Source organism: Leptinotarsa decemlineata, unplaced genomic scaffold (assembly GCF_025532065.1).
Source record: "Leptinotarsa decemlineata unplaced genomic scaffold, Ldec_3_MD MMD2_tig00000690_RagTag_RagTag, whole genome shotgun sequence".
NCBI classification, from domain to species: domain Eukaryota; kingdom Metazoa; phylum Arthropoda; class Insecta; order Coleoptera; family Chrysomelidae; genus Leptinotarsa; species Leptinotarsa decemlineata.
Genome location: NW_027412554.1, coordinates 871,976 through 886,549, shown reverse-complemented (window position 1 = coordinate 886,549; position 14,574 = coordinate 871,976). Strand labels below are relative to the sequence as shown.

Below are 14,574 nucleotides of genomic sequence, written 5' to 3'. Positions count from 1 at the left end.
ATCCGCAAAGGTTAGTGTTATTGACAGTACAGGAGTGCTTGTAGTAGAACTAATCCCTATGCGGGTAGTTGGTCGACTGCTCGCAACAGCTTGCGACCCCCCACGCCGCCCGCACCACCAACGCCAGCAGTGGAATCAGTGGCAGCAGTGGAAACACCGAGGGCGCCATCTCCGGGTGAAATCCTCACACAGTTCGCCCCATTGACGGTGTCGCCATTGACACCACTGGCGCTAACACCAGCACAACAAGTGCCAGAGCCTGCTGGAGAGATCGCGCCACCAGTGCCAGTGCCAGTTTCGGAGCCTATCGGAGGGGTGAGTGAACGCTTGAAAACTTTCTTCCGGAATTGCGAGCAAGCATAAGATGCTTCTCGATCTGGTGAGGCCGCGTTGGTTGACATTTCTCGCAATGAGGCGAGACTTGTCAGCCGACGAAGTGAATTGTTGAAAGAATTGGCCGAAGTAGATCGGGAGATTGCATCTCTGGAGGAAAGTCGTAAAGTGGTGACCTCTTCGATAGAGCGATATCGAACAATTACAAATATAATTTATGAAATTGATTTTGTAGAATAGATTTAGATTAGTTAGTTAGTTAGTAATATAATGTTAGTTTTAAGTTTATTTATATATGTAATTTTAGGAAAAAAAATAAAAATAAAAAAGAAATGAAATAAAGAGTGTACATTGAGTGTACATTGTTTTGGGTTGGTACACATTGAACAATGCGATGGTTGGGGCATTGTTCTCCACTTCGTCTCATTATTATTTGTTTTTTATTTCAATTCCATGCTCTTCTAGACAAATCTCTCACAACCATTTTATGTTCTCTAGTCTCTTGTAAATATTCTCTTGAGATGAAAAAAAAGACATGTTTCATAATGAAATCAACAAGTATATTTCATTTGTATTTTATCCATTCAAGTATCTCTTTCATTGAATGTGTCTTATGTCACTTTGCAATTCACCCCCACTTAATCCCCACTCCTCCCCCACTCCCTCTCAAAAGTATAAAAGTAGGAATCATCTGATGATTAAGATGGAGTAAGAATGGGCATATATGGCAGTATCATCTGCATATATGCCTACATTCGTTTCTGCGAACATTGGTAAGTCATATGTATACAGAGTACAAGTGTGGGGATAAACATGACCCCTGCGGAACACCTGCTTCCATTGAAAAATCCGTAGAGATCGCTTGGTGTATTCTTACTCTAAATTTTCGGTTGACCAGATGAGAATCCAAGATTTTAATCATGTATAAAGAAATGTGTGCCATTCACAGTTTCGCGAAGCAACGTACCAAAAGGGTTAGCAAACAGACGATGGAAAGGCCAACTGATAAGAGACAAAGAACCATGGATGAACAGAAAATGGGGAGGGGTGAATTACTTTCTCACACAAGTCCTAACGGGACATAGGTGTTTTCAGGCGTATCTGCTTAGGTTTGAAGGGAGTGACACCGAAGAGTGCAAGTATTGCGGAATGATAAAGATGGTAGAACATACAATCTTTGATTGCATATGTTGGGAAGAACAGAGACGAAACGCAGAAATGACGACAGGAGAATCATCATCGGAAAACATGATAGGGAAGATGCTCAAAAATAAAGAAAACTGGAAGCCGTTAGTAAACTCTCCAAGACCATCCTGACAAAGAAAAGAAAAGAACAAAACGAATAATGATGAAGTACTGAAAAAAAGGATGATCCCTGAATCATCACCATAGTCTACTATTCCGAAGTAATGCCAGAGGGTAGTTTCACAGTAGCCTGCTTGACTCAAAGGTGGTTTTTTAGTCGGAAAGAGTTCGACACTACCTGATCAGGTGTCTTTCGAAGATTTTTTCACTCGCTGAAAAAGAAACAAGCAATTCAAACTTCTCATCATGAACTTCACGAAATCCCCGCAATAGTTTTTTCAACACACAAAATAGTAATCATTTTTGTACAAGAAATCGGACAGGAATTTACTAATTGATAATCATGATGAAAACACTTCAAATGCTCAGTTTCATAGTGCAGAAAATAATAATTTTTCACAGCCTCAATCAAAATGTTGGAATTTCAGCGAGTTGAATCACACTTATAGGCATTGTAGACAAAAAGAGGAAGATTTTGTTATAAGTATGGTGAGCAGGGCGTTACTTCATCGACTTGGGATAGGTGTGCGGGAAACGAACAGCGGAGGTGAATCGTACTAGCCGGGATTTACCTCACTGTATTTTTCGGGCCAGGATCAGATTATTTCATGAGGAGAATCTCACTAGTCATTCAACAGAAGTGCAGGCTGCACCCGTTTTATTAGAAACAATTGTTACCGATCTTAGGTTGAATTAATTTTACTTGGTGAAGAAATAGTTGCTGTTTCAGATTCTGCGACTAAATCAGTTACTGAGAAGCGTGGCTTAGCAATTTTGGATTTATTCGAAATCAAAATTAATCCAACTCACTATAATTGTGTTGAAACTGCCGATAGGGTCCAGCAAAATATTAGAGGAATTGTAACGGTACCTCTTTGAACAGAAAATCTTTGTAAAGTTATTAACTCGCTGGTAGTTATGTGGTTCCAAAAAATTAGGAAGAATTAGGAAGAAGATTCATAATTTTGATACAGAACTTTTCTGACAACGGCAGTATTTTATTCTATGATAAACCACATGAATAAAGAATTAGATCAAATTTTAAAACTTGAAGTTGTATACCTTCATCAAACCTCGGTCGTCACCTGTATTATTGGTAAAAAAGCAAAATAGGGATTTTTGCTTTTGTTTCGATGGTCGAAAATCAAATTCCTAACAAAAACAAATCAATATCCAATTCATATCCACTACCATTTGTTGATAGAATTCTGAACATGTTAAACGATGCCCGCTATATTTCATCTGTGGATTTGAAAAGTGCATTTTGGTAAATCCTGTTGGCACAAGGGGTTTAATTCACTACAATGTTCCATCGTTTGGTTTATCTAATGCCATGCAATGCCAGCAACGTTTAATGGACGCCGTTTTTGGTCCAGAACTCGAATCCAACATCTTTGTTTATCTATGTGATGTCGAAATCGTCTCTAAAACATTTGAAAATCATATACGCTCATTACGCGAAGTAGCACGTCGCCTGAAAGATGCTGATCTGACGGTAAATCTAGATGAATGCAAGTTTTTCGCTATATATTACGCAACCCAGTGGTGAACCCGCAGAAGAGACAAAATACCTTGACGTCGTCAACGCAGATGATTGTGTAACTTTTGACATTGACCTGTTAAATTTAGATCGCTTCTATGAGAAAATGCACAAAAATATATTATTGCAACCTGAACAATATCCGCAATGGTGCGTGAAACAAAATATGGTCTTGCTTATTCTCTTGCAAATTTGTCTGAAGTTCAGTCTGATGCTCAGAAAAAACTGAACGATGGTTATAAACGTAATTAAAATACTTATATAATTTTCGAAAACGAGATATGGAATGTCGACACACAATTTCGCTCGAAAATAAGCAACTCGTTATGTTTTATTCAAGTTACATAAAATGCTTTCGAAATTGGTATACAATCTCAGGAATGAGGATAACGTTGATATTGGAAATTGGCATATCAAAGATTAAAAACCGTTTACAGAATCTATTTCCGATTTGTTGGACGATTCTAACGATTCAGTAGCGGTGAGTGAATCCTTTTGTTTCTCCTTGGCAAGTGAACAACAACTCATCTATAGAGTGTCAAAATGATTGAAACTTGCAAAACATTGTGTTTGCTGAAAACTTGTTTAGGTAGGATATGATAGTTACATAGAAAAACTCTGGCGTATTCATGAATGAGTAGTTGTAGGCAGTATAACAGGTAAATTATAGTATAGATAGAAAAAGTATGAAGTAGTCACTACTTAACATTAGGTCATAGGAAACACAAACAGAGATTTTAAATTGAACAAACTGTGGGGTGAATAAAAAAATATAAAAAAACATTTTATTTTTTGCCCTGAAAAGGGGGGATTAATACGGTCATACAGAGCTTTGAAAAAATATCAACCTGTATACATATCTAGCTATTCAGAATATATCACTTAAATATGTTATTCAGAAATGTAATGCTTGGTATACAACCTCTGTACCGAACTAATAAGTAAACAATTTGATGACCTTCAGTTACTTCTGAATTCTAAATGAAAATTCTTCAGGTAACGAAATGCGCGAGAACCATTTTTTCATTTAAAACTGTTTTTCAATATAGATTTTCAGTCGAAGGTGGATTCGATTCCTTTCGACAAGGAATTGAAAGATAACTTTGCTTTGAAGTCACTGGTGTCGTCGACTTTAAAAAAAGCCATTCTCCCAGAGAAGATCAAAAGGTCAAATTAATTACGTTTGCTCCCAGGGGGAAGCCGATATAACCGAATATATTAGAGTCTACGCTACGGCGAACAGAAAATGTATCCGATCCAACCAAAAAACTCTCAAATTCTGTAGAATTGTTAACAGTATCTTTGATGACAAATTTGTAAAAGAAATACGATTTCTCCTTCTATGAATCAAAGCGGATTATGGTTCAGATTTGATTTTATTGAATTAAATATGATGAATTAATTTGAAAACAAATATGATCGAAAGTACTTTGAACTTATTCATCATTTTCACCTTTCAAGGCAACTAAAAATTCTGAATTGAAGTCTCACGTTTTCATCAGTTTCTGCCTCATTAATAATATCTAAAATTTCTGACATTTGATTAATAGTAACCTTTTGAAGAGCTCTACATTGTTTCATTTTAAACAACGTAGAGGTAGACATGTCGATATAATCTATGTGAAAACTAAAATAGCTCTTAGTTCAATAAGATCTGATCAGCTGTCGAATTTCAAAAGCAAATATTGTTAGCGAAGGGCCGAATATCAACAAAAAATTATTTTTATGAAGCGGTATGGAGTAACCTTAAATTTATATGAAAACTGAAACTTTCATAATCGTGAAGACAAATTATCCAGTTGATTATAGTATTGAAGAAAAATATATGCAAAGAGATGAAAACGAATCCGGTTCGTAGTTCATATGAATATAAATTGCGAAACCAAGTTGAAAATGCACTCACCTGAATTATGGAATCCCTGCTGCAAATTCAACTAACAAAGCGCTGAGTAGTTGTGGACTGTATGATGCAAGCAATGAGCAGTGATTAGCGATAGCGGTAACAAAAATTTAGGAAAAACTAATGCGGCTGAATGGAAGCATAAGCCAATGACATAGAGAGAGAAAGAGAGACCCATGAACAGACCAACTTAAAAATTGTATATTTCAAAACTGTGTCCTTAGTGATACCCTACTACTTTCGTACTCGTGATTCCTTGGACTCGCTTACGCTTGGATCCAATAATGTGTGAAATTCAACTTGAAAATTACTAAACTATAATTGGACGAAAACTGAACAAAATTATACCCTGTTTTTTATATTTAAATGGCACTTTATTGTGAAATTTTCACAGATTGCAAAACCACAACACGTGTTTCACTTTGAATGAACACGCCTGATGAAGCAATTGTGTAATGAAATACATTTTGCAGTGTTGTGAACTACTTAGTCAAAATCACACAATGAAGTGTAACTTGAATACATTGAGAATTTTCAGTTCCGTCACATTTTTTCATATTCATGTTATATCCCCAAGGTGATCCGCTCAAGATCAAGCTGAGTTGACATCCGGCACTTACATAGTTTTAGATGCCAGGCACAAGTAGCTACATGGATTACGTCACAATTACAACCCCTTCTGTGGTGTGACCTCACGACATTCTCAAAGTTGTATGAATAAAAAAAAATTTCTGAATATTTTTTTTATTTGAAAAAATCTTTTTTATGAGCATAATCAACAACAAGTTGAAAATTTCAAAAAATTGACAAGATAACGAAGATACAAAACTTAACAATCTCGTGTCAATGGACTCTGAGCGTGAAATCGCCAACAATAAAATTAGAGTTGATGATATTTTTAAGATTTTTCTTCACAATTAAATTTCCTGTTTTACTCCTGGTAATATTATGAAGGCGAAAGGATGGATGTATGGATTTATATTTTGACATACGCCAAAAGAAATAGGTACAGCTATTCACAACTGATGCAAAAATTTTAAAATTAATTGTGAAAATGTATTGTTTTTCGAAATGTCGACTACTATAACTAACTATAACTAACTATGTATAAATATTTTATTTTCCTCAATTGATTTTTCAATTTGTAGGCAAAATTTATGGAAACGAAAGGATGGATGTATGGATTTATATTTTGACATATGCCAAAAGAAATAGGTACAGCTATTCACAACTGATGCAAAAATTTTAAAATTAATTGTGAAAATGAAAATGTATTGTTTTTCGAAATGTCGACTACTATAACTAACTATAACTAACTATGTATAAATATTTTATTTTCCTCAATTGATTTTTCAATTTGTAGGCAAAATTTATGGAAACCTACGATAGGTTACTGACTAATTGGACTCGGGGTGAATCTTTCAGTTTGCTCATCATTACACTTCAGCAGATTCTCTATTAATTTAGCTTTAATCATTTTTCAGATTCTGAAAGGTTATACACCCATAAAAACCAGTAAGAAATAATGTCTTTCAAAGAATAACGAATTCGTCACATTGAGTCTACTTACTGAAAGCTTTAATAAGCAAAATTGCATATTAAAGCTAGTATGTGGTTCAGAAATATCAGCAGAAATGTTTTTCAGGATATTAACATGATAATTTCGCACTGGAACATTCGTCATCATGATATATATATATATATATATATATATATATATATATATATATATATATATATATATATATATATATATATATATATATATATATATATATATATATATATATATATATATATATATATACAAATATGAAAGTTATTGAGTGTCTTGATATAGAAACAGAAGTTAATATCGGACATAGCACTCATGAAAGTGGCAAACCATAGACACGTGTTTCGGGCTTTTGGCCCATCATCAGTATGGTGCAGCCAAGTGTAAGGATGGGCAACACTTGGTTACCAAAAGATAGAAATACAAATGCACGGAGCCACCAACAGGAGCCAACCGCACATTTGTGGTTTCAGTTGATAGATCTCGTGTTCACAAGAAAACTATCAAAATCACCACGGAGGCAGCTATAGCTACCTGCGTGACATCCGGGTCCAGGAAATTATACAAATATGAAAGTTATTGAGTGTCTTGATATAGAAACAGAAGTTAATATCGGACATAGCACTCATGAAAGTGGCAAACCATAGACACGTGTTTCGGGCTTTTGGCCCATCATCAGTATGGTGCAGCCAAGTGTAAGGATGGGCAACACTTGGTTACCAAAAGATAGAAATACAAATGCACGGAGCCACCAACAGGAGCCAACCGCACATTTGTGGTTTCAGTTGATAGATCTCGTGTTCACAAGAAAACTATCAAAATCACCACGGAGGCAGCTATAGCTACCTGCGTGACATCCGGGTCCAGGAAATTATACAAATATGAAAGTTATTGAGTGTCTTGATATAGAAACAGAAGTTAATATCGGACATAGCACTCATGAAAGTGGCAAACCATAGACACGTGTTTCGGGCTTTTGGCCCATCATCAGTATGGTGCAGCCAAGTGTAAGGATGGGCAACACTTGGTTACCAAAAGATAGAAATACAAATGCACGGAGCCACCAACAGGAGCCAACCGCACATTTGTATTTCTATCTTTTGGTAACCAAGTGTTGCCCATCCTTACACTTGGCTGCACCATACTGATGATGGGCCAAAAGCCCGAAACACGTGTCTATGGTTTGCCACTTTCATGAGTGCTATGTCCGATATTAACTTCTGTTTCTATATCAAGACACTCAATAACTTTCATATTTGTATAATTTCCTGGACCCGGATGTCACGCAGGTAGCTATAGCTGCCTCCGTGGTGATTTTGATAGTTTTCTTGTGAACACGAGATCTATCAACTGAAACCACAAATGTGCGGTTGGCTCCTGTTGGTGGCTCCGTGCATTTGTATTTCTATCTTTTGGTAACCAAGTGTTGCCCATCCTTACACTTGGCTGCACCATACTGATGATGGGCCAAAAGCCCGAAACACGTGTCTATGGTTTGCCACTTTCATGAGTGCTATGTCCGATATTAACTTCTGTTTCTATATATATATATATATATATATATATATATATATATATATATATATATATATATATATATATATATATATATGAGTGTACGTTTCAAGCTTGCACTTTTTCAACAAGTAACTAGTTGTAAGGTTCCATTGTTGCATTTCACAAAGGGAAAACAATATGCATTGCATTGAAAAGTTGAAAAAGTAGACTCAGTAAAAATATCCGAAAAATTCATTTGATAATAATTTCAATAACCTAGTGTTTTCAACTTTCCGTTCCATTCATGCACATTTAGCGAATGAAAATAATATCGAAATTATTTCTGACATATATTTTCTTTTGGTATCCAAATAATATCCAATTTGGAATATAAGCCAACATGTGTTTTTATATTTTTTGTTACCATTGATGATGATTTGAAAACGCCATAAATTTTCAAATCATCTTTGATGGTTAACGAAACCACATGAGAAGTAGTAACTACCACTTGAAATTCATATCATGAAAATACATGACGTACATTTTCTATTATTCTTCTGTGCTCGAAGTGAGTGAAATAATGATACATTAACAAATTATATTTCTTACAAAGAAGTAGATTTTTTTTAAATTCAATACATTTGAAAAAAATTAAGTTTGTTTAAATTTTTATAGTTTTTAAATTCCCAATATTTTTGTACTGTAACAGAATACAACAGTAATTTCCACTCTTGACAATTGAAAAATCAAATTGGCATAAGTTACCTCACTCCAAAAAATATGCTTTCCAACCTTTCTTAGAGGTCCGGTATTTCCCAACCTGTGCTAGAAATCGCACCTCAAAAGGTAAAATCTCGTTAATTTACAGCTCGCACAAGTTTCGACTTTTGAGAGTTGTCGGTCGTTCGTAAGAGGGCGATAGCTTCGAAAATCTAGATATGGAAAAATGTAGAATGAGATCTATGAAAGGTGATGAAAGTCACATTTCTAAAAGCTCATCGTTCGCACTGGTATATAATTAATTACAGGTAGGAAGAAAAGAAAGATGAAGATTAGGTATCAGTTAGGAAGTAATTAAAAGGACAATAGCAAAATACTGAAATATAATTAATTGTTCCTCATTATGTGAAGTAATGATTCGTTTAGATGCACACATAAACATCAGCAAGGAGTAGTCTTAGTAACCTCCTGGTAACAACAACTTTGTTAACAAAACGCGCATCAAAAGACAGCAATTTAATCATCTCCAATATCCAGTTTTAAACTGAACTTCTGCTCTTCATAGTCATACTTTTTTTTTTAATTTCGGTATTCGACCAATAAGAAAGTCCCTTGTAAAAAGGGTGTGGTTTCCCCTTCTTCCGCAGAAAAATTCTGCAAAACTACCCAGTTCATCTGAAATCCAGAGATACTAATTGTTTTCCCGCTAAGTATGCCATTGGTGAGCATGCCAAATATATTTCACCTAATTTTTCGTGCAACTTTTACCAACCATAATCAACTATAATCTTCCAGACTGACAGACCTAACCTAACCTCTGTTACATTCTTCAATTTGTTTTTATTTTTCAAAAAAAAATAAAACTCCCAAATTACTACTGCTCTAAGATTCTGGTCATTTTTTTCAAAAATTAAAAATATTCAGGTTAGGAAATTGTATCGTTCGTTTTACGTTTAAATGGGGCTCAAATTTGTATTCATTGGTTAGTTTCAGTCTATGGTCTAGCTCATACAAAAAATAAATCTGAAAATTTCTTCATATACACCCAATCGGGCGCAACTTACTCGCAAAAAGAATTCAAAAGGATCGTGGAAAGGCAATGCTTTTTATAAAAAAATATTGCTCGGGTAAACAGAAAATCTTGCAATAACAACGTCAAAAAGTATAAAGTACTATCTATTTTTACTCACTTCCATATTCCAAAGAATTAGACTTTCTGGATCGAATGCTTCTGGGCTCTGTATCGGAGTCTTGTTTCCTAACCTCTTCTTCGTCCTTTTTTAATGCTATTTCCTCCAACTCGTGCAACAAAGTTTCAACTTGTACCCCCTTATACTTCAAAATCTCTTGACTCACCCTAAATAGTACTTTAAGTTTGTCTAAATCTACTTCCTCTTTTTCATATTCAAACCACGTCACTATATTATACAACTCTTCTTTTTCTTCCTCGTGTATTTCTTCGATATTCAAAGCGAGAATATATTTCCAATCCATCTTTAGTCTTTCACAAAGTACCTATTTATATAAATAAAAGAATATATTTCCTAATTTGACACTAGAATGTATTTGTAGGTATTGTAGTTACCTAGCAACACGACCGAATTACTTCAAAGCATTCAGTTTTGTTTACACGGTTTCCTCGAGTATACAATACCAAATTGACGTCATAATGTTATATCAACGTTAAAAAACAGAGGGTTGTTTACTAGCCAATGCTCGACAGAGCATGACCTGAAAAATGTTGGTAAAGTTTCTAGAGAGAGGCATGGTAGTTTCTTCTATACAGGGTGAGTCAACAAGGTTCCCTCAGTCCATTGCCATCAGGGAAAACAATTTTTTAAATTTATCAATTTTTTTTCACTGTCATATTGATAAATACTATTTCTTTAAATAATTTTTCGCATACTGGGTGATTCAGCCGAGCGTGGCCATCCAAAGTTATATTTTTTTAAAAAGAACACCCAGTATATGAATACGTCATTGGATTCCATATTTTTTTAGCTCTCTAAGAAATGTTTGTTTTCAAATTTCCATTGCGGCATTGCCAAGTTATTCCAGAAAAACCTATTTTGCAGACAATCTTTTTTTAATTTACCACCCGCATGTCTACAGCAACTAATTGGATTTTTTTTTAGGAAAAGTTAGTCAACATCAATATGATAATTACGGGAATCTCAACTTTCGAAAACAATATATAGGGTAAAACCAGTGAAGTGTCATTCATTTTCAAACAGAATGTAGTAAATTGTTTCAAAAGTTCACTACATTTTTTATCGGAAGTATACAATACGAAAAACAAATATTTCATAAATTATACTCAGTTTTAATATCTGTTGTAACCACAAAAAATTCATTTATTTACATTTACTAACACAAATTTTTTCACTATGAATAATGACGCCTAAATTCTTTATTGAATACAGAAATCCAAAAGATGTTCAAAATGGCCATTTTCTGCAACACATAATGTCAGCCTTTTTTTTAACAAATTCCCTACACGTTTCAGCATATCCTTCGGGATTTCCCTGAAAGCTTTAGTGATTCTTCATTTCATCTCTTCTATAGATGTTGGAGAAGTTTGGTAGACAATCCATTTGATATATCTCCATTAAAAAATCCATTTTGGTTAGGTCAGGTGATCTGGGTGGTCACACCACAGGCCCACCCCTACCTATCCATTTTTTATTGAAATGATCATTGAGGTATTCCCGTACCTCATTTTTGAAATGTGGTGGTGCACCGTCTTGTTGTAGCCACATTCTTCGTTCCATATGTATCCTCGTCCAATTAATTCGAGAACTCAAGCCGAAGAAATCTTACGTATTTTCTCCCAGTGAGATGCCCATTCAAAAAATACGGACTGATAACTCTTTTTCCGAAAATTTCGTCACCAACGCTGTTGATGGTTGATGTTATACCGACTCACAGTTCAATTTTTATGAAAGGTCGCTATATCAGAAAAAAACACGAAATCGAAAAAATAATTTTCCTGATTGATCTTTTCTAACATTGAACACGTTTTTCAAAATCGCTTCGTCTTAACTCTTGCATCAATTGCATGTAGCAAGGATGAAATTTTCTTGCTCGTATCATTCGGTTTGAGAAAATCCTAATTCCCTGCTCAACAAAGTGAAGAGCAATTTGAAATGTATTTTCTTCTTTCATTACAGGGCAGACACGTTCGAACTTCTCGTAATTTACATTTCCAGTTCTTTCAAATCTTGTTTTTAAACCCTGAGATGCCCTTCCATTTGGTTGTCTCCTTTCCGAGACCTTCTCTTTGTAAATCCTAGAAGCAAGGAGACAGTTTCCGTCACTTTCCTCCAAAGCATAGTCCATTTGCACCGTATCTTCTAATACATAATTCATAATGAAAATGATTCAATCTACACGCGAAAGAAACTTCAACACATGGCGTTATTGACAAATTCCGAGATTCATTTTTTGATGTCTGTCATGAATAACTGGGTTTTTAAAGAAAAAAGCAGTATAAAATAAATATTCTTTAGGTTTTTACGCATTTCTTACCGTTGAAACCGCTGATAACTATCACTAGATGGTATGAAAAATGCTAACGTAATAGCGATTAGTTTGAATATTCAAAAAACACATTTGAGTAAGTGAACGTACAACAATTACTAAAACTTGGTAAAATTTGTAAATGATCAGTTTTTCGTATAGAATATCTGTGAAAAAAGTGTAGTTAAATGTTGAAACATTCATATAAATGATAAAATACAGGGTGTTCCATTTGAAAAACTTGAATTATGTCTGTTTGAAAATGAATGAAACTTGACCGAACCCTATACAATATTGTTTCCGAAAGTTGAGATTCCCGAAATTATCATAGTTTTGTTGACTAACTATTCCTTAAAAAAATCCACTCAACTACTGTAGACATGCGGGTAGTGAATTAAAAAATTATTGTCTGCAAAATAGGTTTTTTTTGAATAACTTGGCAATGCCGCAATGGAAATTCGAAAACAAAAATTCCTTAGAGCCTAAAAAATATGGAATTGAATGACGTATTCATTTACTGGGTGTTCTATTTAAAAAAATATATAACTTTGGATGGCCACGCTCGGCTGAATCACCCAGTATGCGAGAAAATAATTTTTAAAGATAGTATTTATCGATATGACTGTAAAAAAAATGAACAGTTCGAATGGACCGAGGGAATCTTGTTGATTCACCCTGTACTTTCATGCGATGAACTTCATAAGAAAAATTCCAATTGAAGGGGTTATATTTTTAGAAGAAAGAAAGAAAGAAATCTATCTAGAGAACGATATGTCTTCTCAGATTTCCAGCTCTCTTCATGTTCTGGGTTCGATACTGTTAGTATATTGATCAGTAATGTTTATTATTATGTTGTATTATATTCATTTCGTGAGAAAAAAAGGTTTTGGCTTCCTACTTCTCCATATTTATACAAACATGTGTGAATCTTCCCAAAAAAGGAATTGAGCAATCAATTTAAAGAAAATAACTCTATACATCCATGTATAGAGTTACTTATTTTCAAATAGATTACTTTCTTCCTTTCTTTGGAAGATTCCCTCATTCTTTTTTTGTATCAAGATGGAGTAGTAGAAAGCCAAAAACTTTCTTTCCCAAAAAAAAAAAAATTCCGAAATTAAATTCGTATTTCAACAAAATTCCAAAAAAAAAAAAGTCGAAGTTTTGCAGTTTTTAAAAATTGAAGTTGAAATTTGAAGATAATAATTATGTTAATTTCCAACTTCATATCGAAATTTTTAAAAAAGGGTGAATTTTATTGAATTTCGCCTTTGAACTCAAAATTTTGTTAAATTCCAAGTTAAACCCGGAATAACGCTTTTGCACTTTGACATATGAAAAATTTGATCATATTAACTCTTGATCTGGAAATCTCCATACATGTGTACAAGAATTTTGAATTTTGATCATGAAGAGTTGCATTATCAGATTATTTGAATTTTATAATAGGAACGATATAAATTATAGGAAAATTGAGTAATATCATCCTAAATTATATATCTACATTTTACCCTATCAGGAATATTTATTAAAAATCACGGTTTCGATATTTTTTGAGGGCAAAACACATACACTACATAAAAATCGTTAAGGTGCTCTAAGGCGATGCCTGTTCGAAAGTAGCAATTCACGTTGGATTTGAATCGCTGGAGATTGAATTCATTTGGAAAAACGTTCTCAGGAAATTATTTCCACATAAACGCAGTTCTCCAAATGAAAGATTTTCTAAACAGTGAAGTTCGAGGTGTACTGCGTTGAACCTCAGAACGATGAGCCAAAGTCCGACGCTTATTGCTGATATGTATGGACCTTCGTGGGATCAAATGTGCCAAGTCACTTGAACACTCCTCCCTGTAGAAGACAGACAAATCTCCGACACTTTTTCGATGTTCTAGACTATCAAGGTTGCAAGTGATGTTCGTGTCTCCAGTCATGTGGATCTCTTTTCTGGATGGAATCCAGCACATTCAAGGTATGCTTAGGGGTGGAGCTCCATACATGTGAACCATACTCCAAGGAAAGTCTGATCTGAGCTTTATAAAACATAGAAAGTTGCTGGGATTTGTACAGTTTTCTGGTTCGGAACAGTGTTTCAAGCTTTTGAGAAGCAGCCTTTGCAAATCCAGCGATATGATTGTGCCAAGACATATCGATATCCATTTGAAACCCCCAACAAATTCATCGAAGCAAAAAGCGGAATTGTCT

General features: G+C 34.5%; 1 protein-coding gene across 5 annotated transcripts in view; it reads right to left on the bottom strand.

Annotated features, from left to right (window-relative positions):
* LOC111509351 (Centrosomal protein 290kDa) overlaps positions 1 to 10,430 on the bottom strand; it is a 155,777-nt gene extending 145,347 nt beyond the window's left edge. For 3 of the 5 annotated variants that reach the window (XM_074174649.1, XM_074174651.1, XM_074174652.1), the window contains exon 1: positions 10,041 to 10,430. In XM_074174649.1, the coding sequence (XP_074030750.1) occupies positions 10,041 to 10,344 (304 nt within the window). In that variant the 5' untranslated portion in view covers positions 10,345 to 10,430. The remainder of the gene's footprint in view (positions 1 to 10,040) is intronic. The other 2 variants (XM_074174647.1, XM_074174648.1) reach the window with 1 other exon arrangement.
* Positions 10,431 to 14,574: the final 4,144 nt, after the last annotated feature.